At 33.6% G+C, this 20,466-nt stretch overlaps 1 protein-coding gene across 3 annotated transcripts; it reads right to left on the bottom strand.

The window, feature by feature from the left end:
- Positions 1–1,348: 1,348 nt before the first annotated feature.
- LOC109085814 (E3 ubiquitin-protein ligase Itchy-like) lies at positions 1,349–19,897 on the bottom strand. Of its 3 annotated transcripts, XM_042759074.1 has the most exons (25): positions 19,764–19,864; positions 16,441–16,635; positions 16,276–16,333; positions 15,985–16,126; positions 15,338–15,462; positions 13,753–13,884; positions 13,587–13,635; positions 12,198–12,367; positions 11,897–12,086; positions 11,703–11,798; positions 10,676–10,850; positions 10,499–10,568; positions 10,315–10,399; positions 9,191–9,319; positions 8,887–8,959; positions 8,243–8,314; positions 8,065–8,153; positions 7,285–7,444; positions 7,070–7,203; positions 6,817–6,957; positions 5,402–5,522; positions 5,148–5,252; positions 4,956–5,052; positions 4,018–4,090; positions 1,349–2,945 (listed from the first exon to the last, which is right to left on the bottom strand). In XM_042759074.1, the coding sequence occupies exons 3-25, from the start codon at positions 16,298–16,300 to the stop codon at positions 2,846–2,848; spliced, it is 2,553 nt and encodes an 850-aa protein (XP_042615008.1). In that variant the 5' UTR covers positions 16,301–16,333; positions 16,441–16,635; positions 19,764–19,864; the 3' UTR covers positions 1,349–2,845. The 3 variants fall into 3 exon arrangements, with proteins under 3 accessions (XP_042615008.1, XP_042615007.1, XP_042615009.1); XM_042759073.1 differs by lacking the exon at positions 16,441–16,635 and having other exon boundaries at positions 19,764–19,897; XM_042759075.1 differs by lacking the exon at positions 16,441–16,635 and having other exon boundaries at positions 11,897–12,074; positions 19,764–19,897.
- Between the last annotated feature and the right edge of the window lie 569 nt (positions 19,898–20,466).

Here is a 20,466-nt window from a genome sequence, read left to right as displayed (position 1 = left end):
AGTCTCTTCTGCTCATCAAGCCTGCATTTATTTGATCAAAAATACAGAAAAAACAGTAATATTGTGAAATATTATTACAACTTAAAATAATAGTTTTCTATTTGAATATACTTTCAAAAAAATAATTTATTCCTGTGATGCAAAGCTGAATTTTCAGCATCATTACTCCAGCCTTCAGTGTCACATGTAACATCCAGTCTATCACATGATCATTTAGAAATCATTCTAATATTCTGATTTATTATGAGTGTTGGAAACAGTTCTGCTGTCTAATATATTTGATGAATAAAAGGTTAAAAAGAACTGCATTTATTCAAAATAAAAAAAAACATTTCTAATAATATATTTTCTTTACTATCAATTTTTATCAATTTAACACATCCTTGCTGAATAAAAGTATTGATTTTATTTTTAAAAAAAGAAAGAAAAAAAAAATTACTGACCCCAAATTACTGACCAGTAGTGTATATTGTTATTACAAAATATTTATATTTTAAAAACATAGCTTCTTTTTTTTCTTTTTTACTTTTTATTCATCAAAGTATCCTAAAAAAGTATCACATGTTCTGAAAAAATATTAAGCACCAGAACTGTTTCCAACTTTGATAATGAATCATCATATTAGAATGATTTCTAAAGGATCATGTGATAATGATCCTAAAAATTCAGCTTTGCATCACAGAAATAAATGATAATTTAAAATATAATAAATCTAATTCAATTATTTTAAATTGTAATAATATATCACAATATTACATTTTTTTCTGTATTTTTGATCAAATAAATGCAGGCATAATAAACAAAAATAACCTATATCAAAAACAATAAAAACATAAAAACATGTCCGTGTGTATGAGGTGGTTTTGTTTGTCTCTGATGATTTATATATATATATATATATATATATATATATATATATATATATATATTTAAATGAGTGTAGTAAGGTTTATCATATGAAATAAAATGAATATAATAATATTTTTTATACTAATAATATTAATATGAATTAATTGGTCATTTTTCAAAATACAAAAGGACAATTGCTTACAATAGAAAACTAAATATCCTGAATAATAATAATAAAAATAATAATAATGGTGTTTGTGTTCTAAACCATTACAAGACATGTAATATATTTTTTATTTATTTAGTTTCAATTAATAACTTGCTGAATAGAAGCTTAGCACTGAAACTCAGAATCTAATATAACAGAATCTACAGCTTTTTATTGCCTCTCTTCATCAAAACTCCCTCAACAGCATGTTTCAGTTTCTATTTTGAGAGAAATACTTCGTCAGACTGTAATCATAAACGTACGGAATAAACGAGAATAAAAGAAGCGACACATTTTCAAACAGATTTATTTTTATTTCAGTTAAGAATAAATTGGTGTTTTTATATCAATCACCCAACTGTACACATTCACTTAAGAAAAATAAATAGAATTCAAATCATTAAACTCATTCTAACTGATGTAAAGATGTTGTAGATCACAGGATAACTGTTACATGATTTACAGAGTTAATCTCCAGAGCTACAGAACGCTTTAAGACACACGTAACATCAGATGTGAGGCGTGCAGATCTTGACCTTTATTTGTCAGTTCACTTTAAATCAAACTATATTTTATTAGAGCTAAAATAAAGTGTCCTGGCTGTAGAATAACAGACATAACAGATGCTGAAGTCAAGTCAACATTAAAACCCAATCACTTTGACGCTTTGCGAATGAAACAAACTCATGTTTTGGAAAGAAATGCATGTGAATAATTTCACATCCTCTCGGAATCAGAAGCTCTTCGCATGAGTTGCTTCTTCTAATCTAATCTAAATCTACTCTTCTTTGAAGACCTGGTTTTGGTTTACATCTGAATGAGAGTTCGGTGTTAAATCTCCTTCAGCAACCAAACGCTGTAACGTCTCTAAAACACACACAAAAAGCATTTTTTTTCCTCCAAAACAATGCACATTTTCTTTAATCAATTTTCTTTATTTATTTTGTTCACATTGAAGGTATGAAATGATAACGATTTCTAGCTGCGGATCTGATCGTACTAAAACAGCTGACGTTACAGCTCCGGTCATGTAGCTTGTGAATTGGTGGGAAAGTGAATAAAACGGCATTTTGGGCTATCGCTGTATGTTGATCCAACCATGTGTGCATAGATATACTCCTAACTGTAAGCATCTCCGGGTCACGGTTCACACAGAATCAACAAATAATTATATTTTGCATGAAGAACATAAAGCCCATCTGATTTTCCAGTAACGAGAATGAGATTTCCTTGCATTGCATTAGTCACTTTCATGACAATAACGTAAAAACTTTAAATTTTCGTCATGCAAAACAATATTTCTCTTGATCCGGAGGTGTTGCATGTTTCATATTAGCTGTAATCCCTCAGTGCCAGTGTTTTCACTAATAAAGTGCGACCCGTTTTCAATTGGAAAAGCCAATGTCTTCAAATGATTAACATCTGTATGAAGGTACAGATCTGCAGCGGCGATAAAAAGAGACTCAATCAGACACGTACCATGCAAACTCAAACTTCAAGTTCTAGAGGAGAAGTCTGCTGCGTGTGCATTACTACAGGAGGGAGGGGCGGCAGTCATGAAAGGGTTAATACGAGGGTCTGCATAGAGTGAGCCGAGGTGTGCAGATCTTCAGTCCCGCGTCAGTGCTGTGCATCCGTCATTGACTGAGGCAGCGTAAAATCAGAAGTGGATGGTAAGCAGACAGGAGCTAACAGATGACGAGTTTATCGCTCGTTCCCGGTTTGAAGTAGCAGCGGCGGCGGTCGATGTCATGGAAAGGCTTTAAAAGACGCAGCGGTGTGCATGCATCACTCCTGACCGAAGCCTTCTGTTTCCTCGATGGCAAACAGCAGCTTCTCCTTTAACTGCTCGTAGCTTTTATAGGGCGGCAGATCCAGACGGTTAAAGCTGGGGGGGGTGAGAAATAATTGTATGTAACACTGCACCGCATATTGAATAAAATCTGCAAAAAGAGGCATTACAGGATCTGATTTGATGATGCTGAGCTCTAAAGTATAAATAAAACAAGAATCAAGATTTTCAAATCATACACAAGTATCAGCTTCATTGCATTTAGTTATCAAAGTAACAAAAGCTGTTGAATGTCAAAAGTTTCAAGGGGGAAAAAGCAGAAATTAGGCATTAAGTAGCGTACATCATGCATGTTAAAAGAGCCGAGAACTGAACAAGAAGTAATCTAGTTCAGAGGAAGACTAGAATCATGTCTTTGTGGTGTTTTTTTTTTTCTGATTAAGAGAGAATACAAGACGACTTCACTGCACGAATGGAAAGCAAAAATAAATAAATAAAAATAAATGCATCATATTTAGTGAGAAACAGGTAATTTTTTTGGAGCCAGCACCCAAAATTAGTAAGAAACATGCAGGATCTCATTCAGATGCAGGGCAGTGTTGTCATATTTTTGGCTTTAAGGTTGTGAATGATTTCATCTTGATTTTTGTATTTGAGTTTTAAAGGGTTACTCCATCCCACAATGGAAATGTTGTCATTATTCACTTACCCTCATGTCGTTGCAAACCCGTAAAAGCTTCGTTCAGAACACAATTTAAGATATTTTGGATGAAAACTGGGAGGCTTGTGACTGTCTCATAGACTGCCAAATAAATAACAGCATCAAGGTCCAGGAAAGTATGAAAAGCATCATCAGAAACTCCTTCTGCCATCAGTGATTCAACTCAAGCCTCCCGGTTTTCATCCAAAATATCTTAAATTGTGTTCTGAACGAAGCTTTTATGGGTTTGGAACGACATGCGGGTAAGTGATTAATTTTGGGATGGAGTAACCCTTTAAGGTCATTTATGTTCACTGATGCAAACACATCTGACAAAACAGATTGTATCTGCTTTACTGCACGATAACATTTCCATACCTATTATTTAAAAGCTTATTTCTCATCATTGCTGTGTGAACGGCTCTTTAGTGAGCACTGTATAGTGTACATTATGACTCCTGATATTACCATGTGTGGCTCCTCGGCAGCCAGTTTTCTTTTCCCACTTTCTCAACACAGAACTTCTGCGGCCCGTTGCTCCCTACACAAATCAATGAACAAGCATATTCTTTCAAGTGCAGTAGAAAGAAAGGCATTGTGTTTAAAACAACAGGCTCTATGAAGACATTCAGCGATGTGAGTGTTCACTTTCACACATGCTAAGGGGAAGATACTATTTCATTCCGATGAATTTTGAATATCTATTTTTTAAATATTCCCCTTAGATTTTAAGTTAATATTTCAAAAGGCTCGATGATGTTGATTAATGACGTGCAGGTAAACAAAATATTTGATCTTTTTCTACTAAGTTTTTATGGCGATTGTTTTTATTTTAAAATTATTTAATTTTTTACGATTTAATTAGTTATTCACTTTCCATCAAACATGTTAAGTATCAGAAATAGAATTATAATTTTTATTAATATTTTAACATTTTTATTTTTAATTTTTTTTAATTTTTAGTTTTTTTTTGCCATTTTTATCATTATTATTGTTTTAAAAATATGTTTACATATTTTCATAAATTTTTTGTTTTATTTTTAGTTATTTTAGTAAATTTAATTTTTAATTAAAAATGAGAAATGTTTCCTTGCCAATTAGATTTTTTTTAATCAATTTGTTACTATTATTATTTCAAGTAACAAAAATGTTTTTTTTTTTTTAAGGTTTCAGTTTTTCATTCATTTTTATTTTTATTTTTAGTTATTTTAGTAAATTTAATAAATTTAATTAAAAATTAAAAATTAGAAATGTTTCCTCACCAATTAGATGATTTTTTTATCAACTTTATTTCAGTTTTAGCTAACTATAATAACCCTGATCAGAACAAAAAAATACCACATTACAGTATTTTTAATATTTATTACCAATGATACTGCATGACACAGTTAAACTTTGACCCTTACCCATAAGGTCAGCGAATCCCCCGACAGGAAGTCGGCACGTGCCGGTCACAAACTGCAGCAGACGCATGCGCTTCTCGTTGTCGATCTCCTTCACAAACTGAACACAGACAGACAGCAGACGATGCATCTCCACATCTATGAACACCTGGGTTTAATTAAAGCGTGAGATTAACAGCTACTAGTTAGTCTAACCTGCCAGAACCAGACGATCTGTTTGCTGCTGCGGGCGTAGTGTCTGTAGATGGTGTTCCTCTGCCAGTCGCCCAGATCGATCTCCTGCATCCCACACAGCATCACCTGCAGCACAACACACGTTCAGAACCTACTGTACGAAACACGGTTTACATTTAGAGAAACTACGGCTTCATGTACAGCTGATATTAGACACCGAATACATTTGAACGTTAAAAAAAAAGCCTTTGAACATTATGAAGTGTCGTGTGTACCTCCAGTTCTTTGGCATCGAAGTATTGCAGGTACTGCTGCGGCAAGACCTCATTAAAGCCCTCGAGAAAGGCCTGCGTCTGCTCCTCAACCCCTCGGGACAACCTCCACTCAGCAACCAACCTGCACACCATCACTCACTTATGGCTACTACAGCAAATCTGTTTGTTTTGGTACAATTCTTAATTGTTTTTAAAAAAGACACAAATGTAACACAAGAGACAAATAAGCAATACTTTGAACTAACATTACATTTATATAAGATATTTTTACAGTCCTAGGCAGCAAAACTGTTTCCAACATTGATAATAAATCATCATATTATTATGATTTCTGAAGATCATGTGACACTGAAGACTGGAGTAATGATGCTGAAAATTCAGCTCTGCATCACAGAAATAAATTACACTTTAAAGGATACTAAAATAAAAAAACAATTATTTTAAATGGTTAATATATTTTACAATATTACATTAAAAATCATACTGATCCCAAAATGTTATATATATATATATATATATATATACAAAAAAAAAAAAAAAAAATATAAAATACAAATAAACTAACAATACATATATACACAAAAATATATATATATATATATATATTTATTTATTTATTTATTATATTATATATATATATATATATATTTATTTTATATATATATATATATATATATATATATATATATATATATATATATATATATATATTTATATTTATTATTAGAATTATCAATGTTGTGCTGCCAAATACTTTTTTGGAAACGGCAATACTTCTTTCAGGATTCTTTGATGAATAAAAAGTTAAAAAGAACAGCATTTATTCAAAATATAAATCTTTGTTATCACTTCTTATCAATTTAAACACATGCTTGTTGAACAAAAGTTTTAATTTCTTCAAAAAAATAAAGAATAAAAATGTACTAACCCCAAACTTTTGAACTCTAGTGTATATTGTTAGAAAATATTCCTATTTTAAATAAATGCTCTTCTTTTTATCTTTTAATTCATCAAAGAATCCTGAAAAAAGGTATCACAGCTTCCAAATAAATATTAAGCAGCACAGATTAATAAATCGTCATATTATTATGATTTCTGAAGATCATGTGACACTGAAGACTGGAGTAATGATGCTGAAAATACAGCTGCACATCACAGAAATAAATTAGATTTTAATGTTTATTAAAATAGAAAAACATTATTTTACATCATAATAAATATTTCACAATATTAAACTTTTCCCTGTATTTTTGATCAAATAAATGCAGCCTTGAGGAGCAGAAGAAACTCCTGTAAAAAACATTAAAAATCGTTCTGATCCCAAACTTTTGACCGGCAGTGTATATAAAATTAAAAGAAAAAATCTAAATGAAAACTATTGTCTGTAATAAATCTGTATAAATGAGATTTCTTACCTGATATACTCCTCTTTATTTTCCTCCGTCACCTGAATGTTTCCTCCATCAGGCTTGAGTTCATGTGTGGTGACTTCTCCCAAAATTTCCTTATCCACCGAGAAAAACATCTCCAGCCCACAGTCCTCTATATTATTATCCCTATAGAAAACACGGCGTAATTAGAACCAGTTGGGATTCTTAATTTCCTAGTAATTCATATCCGGAGCGCTTCAAGCCCTCACTATTGTCTCTGTAACTCATTCTCACTCACTTGATCCAGATGAGCGAGTTGTAAAACTCCGGGTCGATGGACTCCAGGTCTTTCAGAGCCAGAGGTTTGTTCAGGATGCGCTTATAAAAAGGCAAAGAGAAGCCCGTGTCTATGAACTTCCCGTGAAACAGAGCCTGTGTGAGAGAGAACGTACAAGTGATATTCAGAAGCCTTCGATGCAGTTCAAACTGAGACACTTCAGAGGTCTGTCGTACCATAGCGATGAAGCGGCCAATGAACTTGAAGTATTTGAGGTGGTCTGGGTTGATGAAGGAGGCGGGGTTAATCTGCAGGCAGTAGTTGTCTTTGCCGGCGTACTCGAACAGACAGTACATGGGGTTCAAGACCTCGTGAGACAGCAGGAAGAACCATTCCCTGTGACAGAAACCATAATCAACTGAACTCATCACTTCCTTTAAATTATGTGTGTGTTTTTTTTTTGTGTGTGTTTGTGTGTGAGTGAGTGTGTGTGTGTGTGCGCGTGTGTTTGTGTGTGTGTTTGTGTGTCTGTGTGTGTGTGTCTGTCTCCGTGTCTGTGTGTGTGAGTGTGTGAGTGTGTGAGTGAGCGTGTGTTTGTGTGTGTGTGTGTGTGTGTGTGTGTGTGTGTGTGTGTGTGTGTGTGTGTGTGTGTGAGAGAGTGAGTGAGTGTGAGAGTGAGTGAGTGAGTGTGTGTGTGTGTGTGTGTGTGTGTGTGTGTGTGTGTGTGTGTGTGTGTGTGTGTGTGTGAGTGTGTGCGTGTGTTTGTGTGTGTGTGTGTGTGAGTGAGTGAGTGAGTGAGTGTGTGAGTGTGTTTGTGAGTGTGTGTGAGAGAGAGAGAGAGTGTGTGTGTGTGTGTGTGTGTGTGTGTGTGAGTGAGTGAGTGAGCGTGTGTGTGTGTGTGCGTGTGATTTTAGTGTTTTGTGTGTTAAGAGTGTGTTGTTTTAAGTGTGTGTGTGTGTGTGTGTGTGTGCATATATCAACTCAAGTCATCACTTCCTGTAAATAAGGCAATATACCTGGCCACGCCTCCATAGTCAAGCCCCTCCTCCCCCGGGAAAATAATCCACAGTCTCCGTCTCAGATCTTGCGGATGGCAGCTCATAATCTAAACAAATCAATTCACAAGCGTTGCATTTCTTTACGCATGTCACAAGTACATGAACTTGTCAGATTTTTACAAAAAGTGTCACTCACCTGCTGAAAGGAGTCCTCGAACAGCGTTTTGCGACTGACGTGGATCTTAATGTGCTGAGGCATTGCTAGTTGCTTTGGTATCAAAAATATATTTTATTATAAATTAAATCACATCTGAAAATACTTTTTTTAATTTTAATAAGCCATTCATTTTCAAAACTCTTTAAAGTACTCATCTCCAAAAAGGTTAAATAAATGCTTTTTTGTTTTTAAATGCTAATGCATACTGAAAAAAACAAAATCACGTTTTAATCACACCTAAATACTATTTTTGCATTATTTGCAATTCATTTTGTATAAGTAATTAATTACAATAATATTTATTATTTATTGTATATCACTTACCAAACTGTTATTCTTAACTGTTATGCTTATTAATTATATTATAATACATGAATTAAAATAAATAACATTTTTAAACATGAATCTTCACTGACAGAAGCTCAAAAAGTTTCATTAATAACCATTTAGATGACTGAATTTATTCTGTTGTGATTTAAACACCGAGTCTGTGAAAGTAAACATTTACAAGCCTAATGAAAGAACGAAAGCAGGTTCTTAACAAAAGAGTTCTGAAGATGAATGAAAATAGCATCAAAGCGATTAAAAACTTAATGAGCATTTCTAATTACACGAGGTCCTACCTGACACCAGAAGCGGAAATAGTGCACTTTGGCTTTAAAATCTCGTACATATGTGATCTGAGGGCCGTTCTCACTGCAGGTTCACAAAGACAGAAACAGACTGTAAAACTACACCGAAAATCTTATTTAAAACAACATGAAACTGCATTTAACAGCATTTGACTCATGTGACGTATTTCTACATCCATGTCAACATATTTACAGCCACGAACAATCCTGTCAAAGTCTTGCATTCTGAACATCTGCATCTGAGCACCTCACAGAATACCTGCTCTTTATATGTTAAACTGTTAAAAGGACTCACAGGGAGGATTTTCCTGTACGGGGATCGATGTAGGTCGTTGTTTTCCTGTTGTGATCAACGAAATAGGGAATCCCGTCCACTGTGAACCTCATCTCCCAACCCTCGGGCAAAGGCTTCTCATTCAGCAACCTGACACACAAAACATGCATTCAAACAATTCAAATAAGACCTTAATGCTGCACGTCAGCTCATCAAACATGATCAACAAATAATATCATTTAGAAAGGAGGCAATTTTAAGTATTAAAATAAAATAAACTGTAAATATTAGATGAAAAACTGAACAAAAATGAGAATGCTGCTTTGGCAAGTAACAAAAACTTAAATGAAAACTAAATCTGAAATAAAATAAAAAAAAAACAGACAAAATTACTAAATTTAACTCTTTCCCCGCCAGCGTTTTTGAAAAAAGTTGCCAGCCACCACCAGCGATTTTGATGATTTTCACTAAAATTTGATGGCCTCTAGTATATTTTGCTGTATGAATATTTGAATATGCAATACACCAAAATAAAAATCAAAAGCCTCTATTTTTAAACAAAACATAAATTAGTTTTATTCTAGCTTAAAGCATTCTTTTTTTATCAACACTTGAAAACAGGTAGGTTTCATAAAAATGTATAATTTTGAGCAAAAAGGTGAGAAAATCACATTTTTATCAAAAACTACATCAGCATAATATATTCAGTACGATTATCAAAGCATAAATCCAGTAAATCGCTTCCATCAACATCTCCAACGCTTGCACAGACATATACCACTTCCTGAATCATTATTTTACTCTGTAACATCATGCAGTTTTCATTTATATGCTGTTTATTGCAGATGATCACATTATTTTTAATAAGCATCTGTCTACATGAGAGATCGCTCGTTACTTCGTCCTGTTCACGTGTGATTTTATTCTGGAGTTTTTGTACTCGTTCAGAAGATGTGTAATAGCGCCCCCGAGTGTATAACAGTGAAATTACGACAACGCAGGGAAGCGTTGTCTTCTAAATGACGAGATAACTCGTCGATGGATTTAACTTAAATTAAAAATTAATAAATAGATAAAAATATGAAACTAAAAGCTAATCTACAATATGAATAAAATGATAATGTCGGCTTGCGCTCGTGTCACACCCTTGTGTTCGAGGGTCTTCCCACTGTGTGGATCTCGTAGGATGGTGAACAAAATACATCCTCCGGTTACTGTCGGTGCGTTTCTCTGTGGGCCAAACAAACAGAAACACACAGCTGCTCTATTACGAGGGTAAAATGTAATTTCCTGTTCCTGCCGCTTTAAAATGAAAGAGCGCTGACTCACCCCATCCCGGCGGCAGAGGACCCAGAGGGTCAAACTCTTTATTAGCTGTCGGTGCGAGCTGTTCCTGCAGCTGAAGAGACGAGCAGACAGAAAGAGCGAAGACAGCTCGGGTTACAGAGGAAATCCTTTCACTGAAAAAGAGTCTAACTGTACTTCCTCTTTCATGCATTCACTCACTCCGTAGATGAACCTCTGGTTGAAGCGGTGCATGGCTCCCTGCAGCTGACTGCGCTGGTTCTGCCACTCCTCGTAGTTCCGGACCGACTCGTCTGTGGGTCTCTGCCATGTGGTGGTTCTGTTTACATGATCCACAAAATACACACGGCCCATCGGGTCCAAACGACGCTCCCAGCTACAGCACGACACACACAAGATTCTCTGATTATCTGACCTTGGGTTTTCTTCATTGCCAATTTTTAAACTTAAAACACATTTTTAAATACACATAATAATAACACCTAATATTTTATAATTATTACTATTATTATTTAAAAATTAAGTGATTGTTTTTGATGATGAATGACGACTATTATATTTTTATTTAAATATAAGTATAACTTTTTAGCATTTATTTTTCATACAAAACTGAGCTAAAAGGTCACAGGTCAGAAAACAAATAATAATAATAATACGTATTGTAACAATATTTATATAATCATAACAATATGTATCACTGATATTAATATTATTGTTTAAAAAATGCTGAAAAAATATTATTGATGATTGCTGATAACAAAAATAACACCAATAATAATTATTATCATCATTATTATTATTTTAAACAAAATAATAATAATTATTATTATTGCTATTATTGATTTTATTATTAATATTATTTAAATATAACATTATTTTTCCAATACATAAAATTAAGCTAAAAGGATACAGGTCAGAAAATCTTTAGAAAGCATAAAAACTATAAAAAGCATGACATTTTTAAAAATCGTCAATTGAAATACAACGACTAAACTGGCTTAAAATGTATGTTACGTCATCAGATGCTCTTTTAAAATGAATGACTGAACTTGTCTGATTTCAGTAGGTAAAGTGGCATTATGGCTGAAAGCAGTGAGCTTCTGTTTTACATAAAAGCATTTATTTAGTTTATTTAATTAGTATACTTCAGCCTCACTCTTTGTAATCAATAAGCAATTTAAATATCTATTAGCAACAAACTGACAAATCTGTAAAACTGCATGGTTACCCCGGCGGAAGTGGTTCTGGTCTTTCCCATGTGGTTCTTTTTTCAATGTGATCCACGTAGTAAACACGGTCGTTATGATCCACTCTCTGCTCCCAGCTACACACACACACACACACACACATCTGCTGTTATTAAAGGCTCCATACGGCACATAGCTAGTAAATTAGAAGATTCACTGTAATTGTACGACGTACCCCGGAGGAAGAGGGCCGTTACTGATCAGTGGAGCTCTGGGTGGCGTTGGACTGGTCCTGGGAGCCTGATTTGACCCTGAACCCGAGCTTGACCCCTGATTCTCGGTTTCTCCGTTCACACACACCCGTGGAGACGTTTCCGGGCTGGGAGCGCTGCTGCCGTGAGTGGGAGTCGAGCCTGCGGAGGACGCTAAAAAACAATGGAGTGAACAGGTAGGAAACTTCAACTTAAAGGAGCCACGAAATCTTAACAAAGTGGTGTGAGAATTCAGGATGTGACTCCTTTGATAATGCTCCCTACCTGTGGAGGAAGTAGGTTTATGCGATGAGGCGGGCGGCCGCTGGGGTCGAGACGGGCGGGGTGGTCTCAGAGCCCCTGCTGATGGAGAGGCAGACCCCGGGCTTCCCACGGCGTGACCGTTGGGCAGCGGCGCTTCATCAGCGATGTCACTGGATGGGGAAGAGTCTCGGCTACACCAACAACAGACAGACACAAATGTCAACATTCAGTTAGTGCAAAGACTGAGGTTTACTCAGCATGAGTCAGGAACTTAAAAAAGGTTCAACTCATACAACATCTGTTTAACATCAATATGCATCAGTCATAATATAAAAGAAATATGCTAAAAATACATACATTTTTAAAAGTCTAGAACCTTCCTGTTGAATTTGCATCATATTTAAGCTTTATTGCATAAGTATACTGCTAAATACAAATATGAATTCATATATATATATATATATTTAAAATTATTATCTTAACATCTGAAACATTCCTGTTTTGTGTGTTCAATAATTTGGCCCTAATTTGTTATACATGTCATTAAAACTGAAATCGAAAATAAATGAAAGTAAATGTAAATATTAAAAACAAACATTATCTTTAACATTTATTATCTAAAACACTCCAGTTTTATGTGCATGGCACAGAAGTTTAATATTGCATAATTTAACTGCTATATATATATATTCAATAATGGCAGCTCACTGAAATAAGTTCTAAAATTACTGAAACTAAATATTAAATAAAAATAAATTAAATAAAAGCTAAAAATGAAATATATATATATATATATATATATATAATATATATATATATATATATATATATATATATAATTTTTTAACATCTAGAACATTCCTGTTATTTGCATAATATAGTTTTATATTCTATAATTCATCTGCTAACATTCAATAATCTGACCATCATTTTTTTGCATCTTATTTATAGAAAATAAAGAAATAGAACTAATAGAAATAAACCGAAATAATTTCTATTTATTTTTAATAGAAATATTAAAATATTAAAAATATATATTTTCTGACATCTAGCACACTCCTGTTTTATGTGCGTGACAAAAGTTTTATATTTGACAATTTAACAATCTAACATATGGCAACAAATAAGTTGAAATAATAAAATTAAACTGAAATAAAAATATATTTTATCTGCAGCTATGCATCTTATTTAAACCAAAATAATGAGAATATACAAGAGAAGATACACCAAAGAAGGAAGAAAAAAAAATCACTTTAGTTTTATGTGTCAATAAATGGTGTATTACGAGCCATAAAATGTTTATTGCACTGAGCGAGCAGTCAAGATATTTCCCTGGAGAACTAATTTCACCAAGAATTCAAACAAAAGCAAAGAAAAAAAAGATATAAGCACATAACGTGGTAATGTTACCTTCCTGCTACATCCCCGTTCAGTCTGGATCCTCCGTTTACAGCAGCATCTGTGACAGAAGAGAAACATCACACAACTGATATATTAAACAGCAAAGAATGGAAGTCTCTCAACTGTTGCTGAAAACAAGCCGAGTGTGTTTTGTGAGGATAAAGAAGGTCTCAACTGTGCTTTTGTTCCTCAGAAGTAAAAGTCTCGGGATCCACCTGCAGTCCATCGAGACACACCGAGAGATCTCCAACCAGCTCTGAATGCTCTCGGTCTGAACTCAGCTGCAGCGTCTGCACCACCTCACAGACTGAGACACACATAACACTGCTTACAGAACTGAAAACATCAGACTAACAGTCTGTAAAAGCAGCATCCTGACTGATCAATGAATTCTTGAACACCCTTTTGTTTCAGAAAATTTAATGAATGACTCACAGGAATTATTTGTTCACATACAGTACAGGTCAAATGTTTGGAAACATTACTATTTTTAATGTTTTTGAAAGAAGTTTCTTCTGCTCATCAAGCCTGCATTTATTTGATCAAAAATACAGAAAAAAATGTAATATTGTGATATATTATTACAATTTAAAATAATTGTTTTTTAAATTTATTATACTTTAAATTATTATTTCTTTCTGTGATGCAAAGCTGAATTTTTAGGATCATTATCACATGATCCTTTAGAAATCATTCGAATATGATGATTCATTATCAAAGTTGGAAACAGTTCTGCTGCTTAATATTTTTCAGAACATGTGATACTTTTTTAGGATACTTTGATGAATAAAAAAAAAAAAAAAAGAAGCTAAGTTTTTAAAATAAAAATATTTTGTAATAACAACATACACTACTAGTCAGTAATTTGGGGTCAGTAATTTTTTTTCTTTCTTTCTTTTTTTTAAATAAAATCAATACTTTTATTCAGCAAGGATGTGTTAAATTGATAAAAAGTGATAGTAAAGAAAATGTATTATTAGGATATATTATTAGAATTTTTTTTTTTTTTTAATAAATGCAGTTCTTTTTAACCTTTTATTCATCAAATATATTAGACAGCAGAACTGTTTCCAACACTCATAATAAATCAGAATATTAGAATGATTTCTAAATGATCATGTGATAGACTGGATGTTACATGTGACACTGAAGGCTGGAGTAATGATGCTGAAAATTCAGCTTTGCATCACAGGAATAAATTATTTTTTTTAAAGTATATTCAAATAGAAAACTATTATTTTAAGTTGCAATAATATTTCACAATATTACATATTTTTCTGTATTTTTGATCAAATAAATGCAGGCTTGATGAGCAGAAGAAACTTCTTTCAAAAACATTAAAAATAGTAATGTTTCCAAACTTTTGATCTGTATTGTATCTGACATCATTATGGCTCGCGAGCTATATATAGCAATATAAAGCTGATTAAATAAATGCATATTCATAGAAGCTAATCTAAATTGGCTTTACTGGGTAAACAAGATCACAGAGACACTTCAGGTCACAAGAAAAGGAAATGGTAACCCGGTTGTGGGCTACTCAACGCCCTCAGGTTGTATTCACTCAATCTGCAGTTCTGTAATTCACATTAACTGATTCCCACGTGACCAAAGTATCTGAAAACACGCTTTGTTTGGTCCTCTGAGTCAGTTCACCTGCCTTTCTCTATTACAAAGAGGCTAGAAACACTCTAACACACACTATAGAGACCTGACTCTGATTAATGAGATCCACACAAGTGGAGAATATGGAAACTCACTCTTCATGTTGTTGGCTTTTAAGGTCTCGCTGACCTCCAGAGTGGCCACGCCGAGCAAAATGTCCGATTTAAGTGTCTGGTGACTCCAAACACGGAAAACTAACTTGCTTAAAGGGGTGACGATCCTACATGGAATATAATTAACAGAGCAGTGTTGTTAAAATGACTATTTTATGTAGCTGAAATAAAATCTAAATATTAAAAAACAGTAATAAAAAAATAGAAATTTTTCCTCAAATTTAAGTTGAAATACAATTACAAAAAAAAAAAATAAAAAAAAAATAAGCTATGAAAATATTATACAAATATTATATATGATGAAATAAAAAATAATATAAATATATTATAGAATATAAGTATTATATTTAAAAAGAATAGGAATGTTGCCTTAAATATAAGTTGAAATACTAAAATAAAATAAAGCTAAAAATTTATTTAAACACAAAACAGAATTATAATTAAAGCTGAAAATATAAATTAAAACTGAAAATATATAAATAAAAGCTAATTCAAAACACTTCAACAGTGTATTTATCAGAATAACATTAATTTTTAGTCTAGAGAGAGAATATAAAAATAATAAATATTGATCCTGCATTCACTCTGTAACTCAAAAATGACTTATTTTGGTAGTATTTCATTCTTACACAGTGAGAGACTGCTTCCATTTGGGACTGTGAGTGTTGGTGCATTTCTCCGTCTTCTTGGACTGGCCGTCCACACACACCTCTACATAAGGACTGGGGCCAAACCAATTCTTCTTACTGTCCCGCAGCTTAGCGGACAGAACTGATAGAAGATGACAAATATAACCACAGATCTATTAAAAGTGTTAATCTGATGACATGACAATAAAATGCTAGGGCTACATTGCAATGAGTGCAAACAAGAATACAGTCAATACATGCAAAAACATAAAATAGAGATTATAAACTCACCTGTTATCTGAAGTTGGGCCTTCATTGTGCGGCCATTAAAAACAGTTGTGGATCAAATCTAAAACACACAAATAAACATACAGATCAATATTAATTTGGTTAAGTTTCATCGTCACAAAAACTCATGACTCATGTTAACTAAGCCAACAAAACCCACTGTCTTACATGCGTTTACTGGCTGATCTGACACTAAATGCAATGCATAGACACACATCTGATCCCAGATCAGTGCTGGTGTGAGAAGCATGTCCTCATTCCATCTCTAACAGAAGTCTCGAGTAATCCTTGGCAGATTACAGATGATGTAATTCTACGAGACTTCCAGGTCTCAGGAATCAGTCTGTCTACTGAGAGAAAGTGCTGATACACACACACACACACACACACACAGCCCAGTGACATTCTACTGATGAACCAAAGAGAACAAACTAAACATATAATCAATTACGATTGGGACAAACTGTAAATGTCAACAAGAAATGCCGGTTGTGGTTGAAAATCATTTTACTTCAAAGAAGTCAGTCATTTCATCAGCAGACAAGAATAGCTTTTTTTGTTCAGATTTGTACTTGCTCTGCTGATATTTTCCATAACTACAAATATATATGCGACCTTTGCTGGCAAAATGCATGATTTGTTGGAATCAACCAAATAAAAATGACTGAGCTACACACGTTTGAAATCGATAGAGTCAGCAAAAAAGAAAAGAAAAAATAGTTAAAGTTTTCTAAAGGTTCCAAAAATCATCTTTTCCTCCACTTCTTTTCTTTATAATAATTACTATATTAATAACCACAATAAATATAACTATTTTTAAAATTAGAACAATGATGCAAATAAACAGTAGAACAAATATAATATTAGAAAAAAACTAATTAAATAGTGCATTATTTTTTTTTTTCATCTTGCAACTAAACAGAAGCATTCAAATAAGAAAAACAAATAGTAATCAAATGTAAAAATCACTGTAGTGTATTCATTACAAGTAAACTAAAACTACAAAAGCAGTTTAAACATGTTTTTTTAAGGTGATGTACTAAAATAACTAAAACTGAAAGAAAAATGTATATAAACTATATAAATAAATGACAAAAACACAACAAAATTACTAATATTTTAACTAAAATTAAAATGAAAAGGGACAATTAATTAAAATAAAAATTGATTGAAAATATTAACAAAAACTATAATAATATCTCAGTGATACTAAAATAAATTATTCTCGCAGCTGCAACAAAACTTCACCTTAGTGCCATATTTGTTATATATATTTTAATATATTTATTTTTTTAAATTAGAACACTGATGCAAATAAACAGTAGAACAAATATAATATTAGAAAAAAAAAACTAATTAAATAGTGCATTATTATTATTTTTTCATCTTGCATCTAAACAGAAGCATTCAAATAAGAAAAACAAATAGTAATCAAATGTACTAAAATAAATCATTCTCGCAACTGCAACAAAACTTCACCTTAGTGCCATATTTGTTCTTTCCCGTACAAAGAGCACTGGGTACTCCAATAAGAAGGTAAAAGCACTATAAGAGTCATCAGTGCTGTACAACTCGTGGTCTACATTCAATTCTCATTCAAAATGACCTGAAAATAAGTCTGTTTCTTGTGAGAAATATTCTGTTAAAAGGTCTAAACTCTGTCAAGATGCCTGATTAACATCCAACCATCAGCTCCCCAGAGACTCCAGCAGCAGATCTGCAGGCTTTATCAATAAACCAATAAACTATTAGTCATTATAGCAGGTTTGATAATCCATCTTTGGTTTTTTCTGGTTTAATTCTGCTTGTCAGTGCATCATGGTAAAAGCTCCCATCAGCACACTGTCAACAACACCAAAAATGATGAAAATTTTTCAGCAATTCATAAATTGACCGGTAAATGATTTGAATAGTTTACAAATTAGCACAGGAACTGCTTTTGATGACTGTGCTTTCACTTTTAATAAGGCAAGACACAACTTTCATGCACAAGACACAACTTTCATGCACAAGACACAATTTTCATGCACGAGACACAACTTTCGTGCACAAGACACAATTTCCGTGCACGAGACACAACTTTCGTGCACGAGACACAACTTTCGTGCACGAGACACAACTTTCGTGCACGAGACACAACTTTCGTGCACGAGACACAACTTTCGTGCACGAGACACAACTTCCGTGCACGAGACACAACTTCCGTGCACGAGACACAACTTCCGTGCACGAGACACAACTTCCGTGCACGAGACACAACTTTCGTGCACGAGACACAACTTTCGTGCACAAGACACAACTTTCGTGCACAAGAAACAATTTTCGTGCACAAGACACAATTTTCGTGCACAAGACACAACTTTCATGCACCAGATACAACTTTCATGCACGAGACACAACTTTCATGCACGAGACACAACTTTCATGCACGAGACACAACTTTCATGCACGAGACACAATTTTCATGCACGAGACACAACTTTCATGCACGAGACACAATTTTCATGCACGAGACACAACTTTCATGCACGAGACACAACTTTCATGCACGAGACACAACTTTCATGCACGAGACACAACTTTCATGCACAAGACACAATTTCCATGCACAAGACACAACTTTCATGCACTGGCACATTTGGAGATTTTGGCATATTTTGTTTTCATAAACATCCAAAATACACGTTTCGATCTATATTTCATTATACTGTATATATCTGCATAACTTTTTTCCTTAAACACATGATGAAGATGTATTTTTTACGGCCGTTGACAGTATTTATGGATTAACAAAAAGAGAAATCCTAAATCCCGTTTTAACTCTAATGTGTAAACAAAACCTCACAATGATTCTGAACCTGGCTTTATCCGGTTTTCAGGTTTCTGTTCTGGAAATGCATGCAAATAAATGCATATTTAATTAGATAACGCCTTAATTGCATTTGTAAACATACCATGTCAGAAAACGTGTAAGTGAAGACCACTGTCTTAATTTAGTTCATTCTTTCAGCCCCTTCAGCTGTGGTGCCTTGCTTTAATAGTTTGTAAAAAGCCACTACAATTAAAGCACTGTGGTTTTATCAAGTAAAGAGATGATATCAGATGGTATTAGCATGATACTTTGACATACACCACAGAAACATAGTATTACAAGAATCTTTGAGCACCATGTGTTTTTCTGTACATGGTGTCAGATACTTGTATGTTATGATACTGTAAAACAGTACAGAAGTGACGTCACGTAGCGTAACTGACTGACGCAGCTACAAAAAAAAAAAACAGCAAGACGTCAGACAGACGTTTATAACACATATATATGTCTTTGAAACGAATAGTTTATAATCCTTTCAGATTGTAAATTGCGTACGTTAATTAATGAGCTGTCAACACATTCGCAGTCACCGGTCAAGCGAGCTAACGCGGTAACTACCCAAACACGGCTGTTTTTCTTCCATTTTGTACTCTATACGTGTGTGTCGCTTGTATCTTACCGTCTTATGATCACGGGGAATGTCTCTATGACTCGTTTTTAACGGATTCTGAGGGCAACTTCCCGTCGTTTTCCCAACTTTGCTCCATCTCAACCAGCACTGGCTCCGTGTCAGAGTGACGTCACGACGTGACCCCGTCACGTGACGCGACGCGCCGCGAACTGAACGCCTTTAATGTCATTGTATTTATTTATTTATTTATTTATTTATTTATTTATTTATTTGTGCATACAACGAAATTAGAAGCACTGCTCCCGACTGGTGTTAGAAAAACAAACATATAACCACAGACAATACTATAAGCCAATAAATAAAGTAAATACAACAAGTGACATGATTTTCACATTGAGCTAATTGAGTAAAAATAAATTCATAGTATTAGACGTTGGCCTTCACATTAATATGCATAGTAAGTTTATACAAAAGTACAATTTAAATGGAATGAGTAACTGTAGCGATTTAGTGACTATATATAGTATTGCACATTGACATAAAATAGTGTATATTACTGCACACACTGTATATTATTGCACCTTTACTGCAGATATATAGTGTTTCACATTTAGTAACCAGATATGGTATTTCACCTTGACATACTATTTAGTGCATTTGTTTGAAGTTCTGATATATAAAGTGTTCAGACAGTGGTATTGCAGATTGATGTACTGCATATTGTAGCTACAATATTGTATATATTGCATGT

The sequence above is a fragment of the Cyprinus carpio genome, chromosome A6, assembly GCF_018340385.1.
Source record: "Cyprinus carpio isolate SPL01 chromosome A6, ASM1834038v1, whole genome shotgun sequence".
In the NCBI taxonomy this organism is placed as follows: domain Eukaryota; kingdom Metazoa; phylum Chordata; class Actinopteri; order Cypriniformes; family Cyprinidae; genus Cyprinus; species Cyprinus carpio.
This window is presented reverse-complemented; position numbering and strand designations above follow the sequence as displayed.

Excerpts from the sequence above, each read along its gene's own strand:
- LOC109085814 (XM_042759073.1), bottom strand. The coding sequence starts at position 16,300 with ATGAAGGCCCAACTTCAGATAACAG. Across the intron at positions 15,463-15,984 it reads TGGAAGCAGTCTCTCACTGT|GATCGTCACCCCTTTAAGCA; the intron begins GTAAGAATGAAA and ends TATTCCATGTAG. Across the intron at positions 9,320-10,314 it reads GAAGACCCTCGAACACAAGG|GTTGCTGAATGAGAAGCCTT; the intron begins GTGTGACACGAG and ends TTTGTGTGTCAG.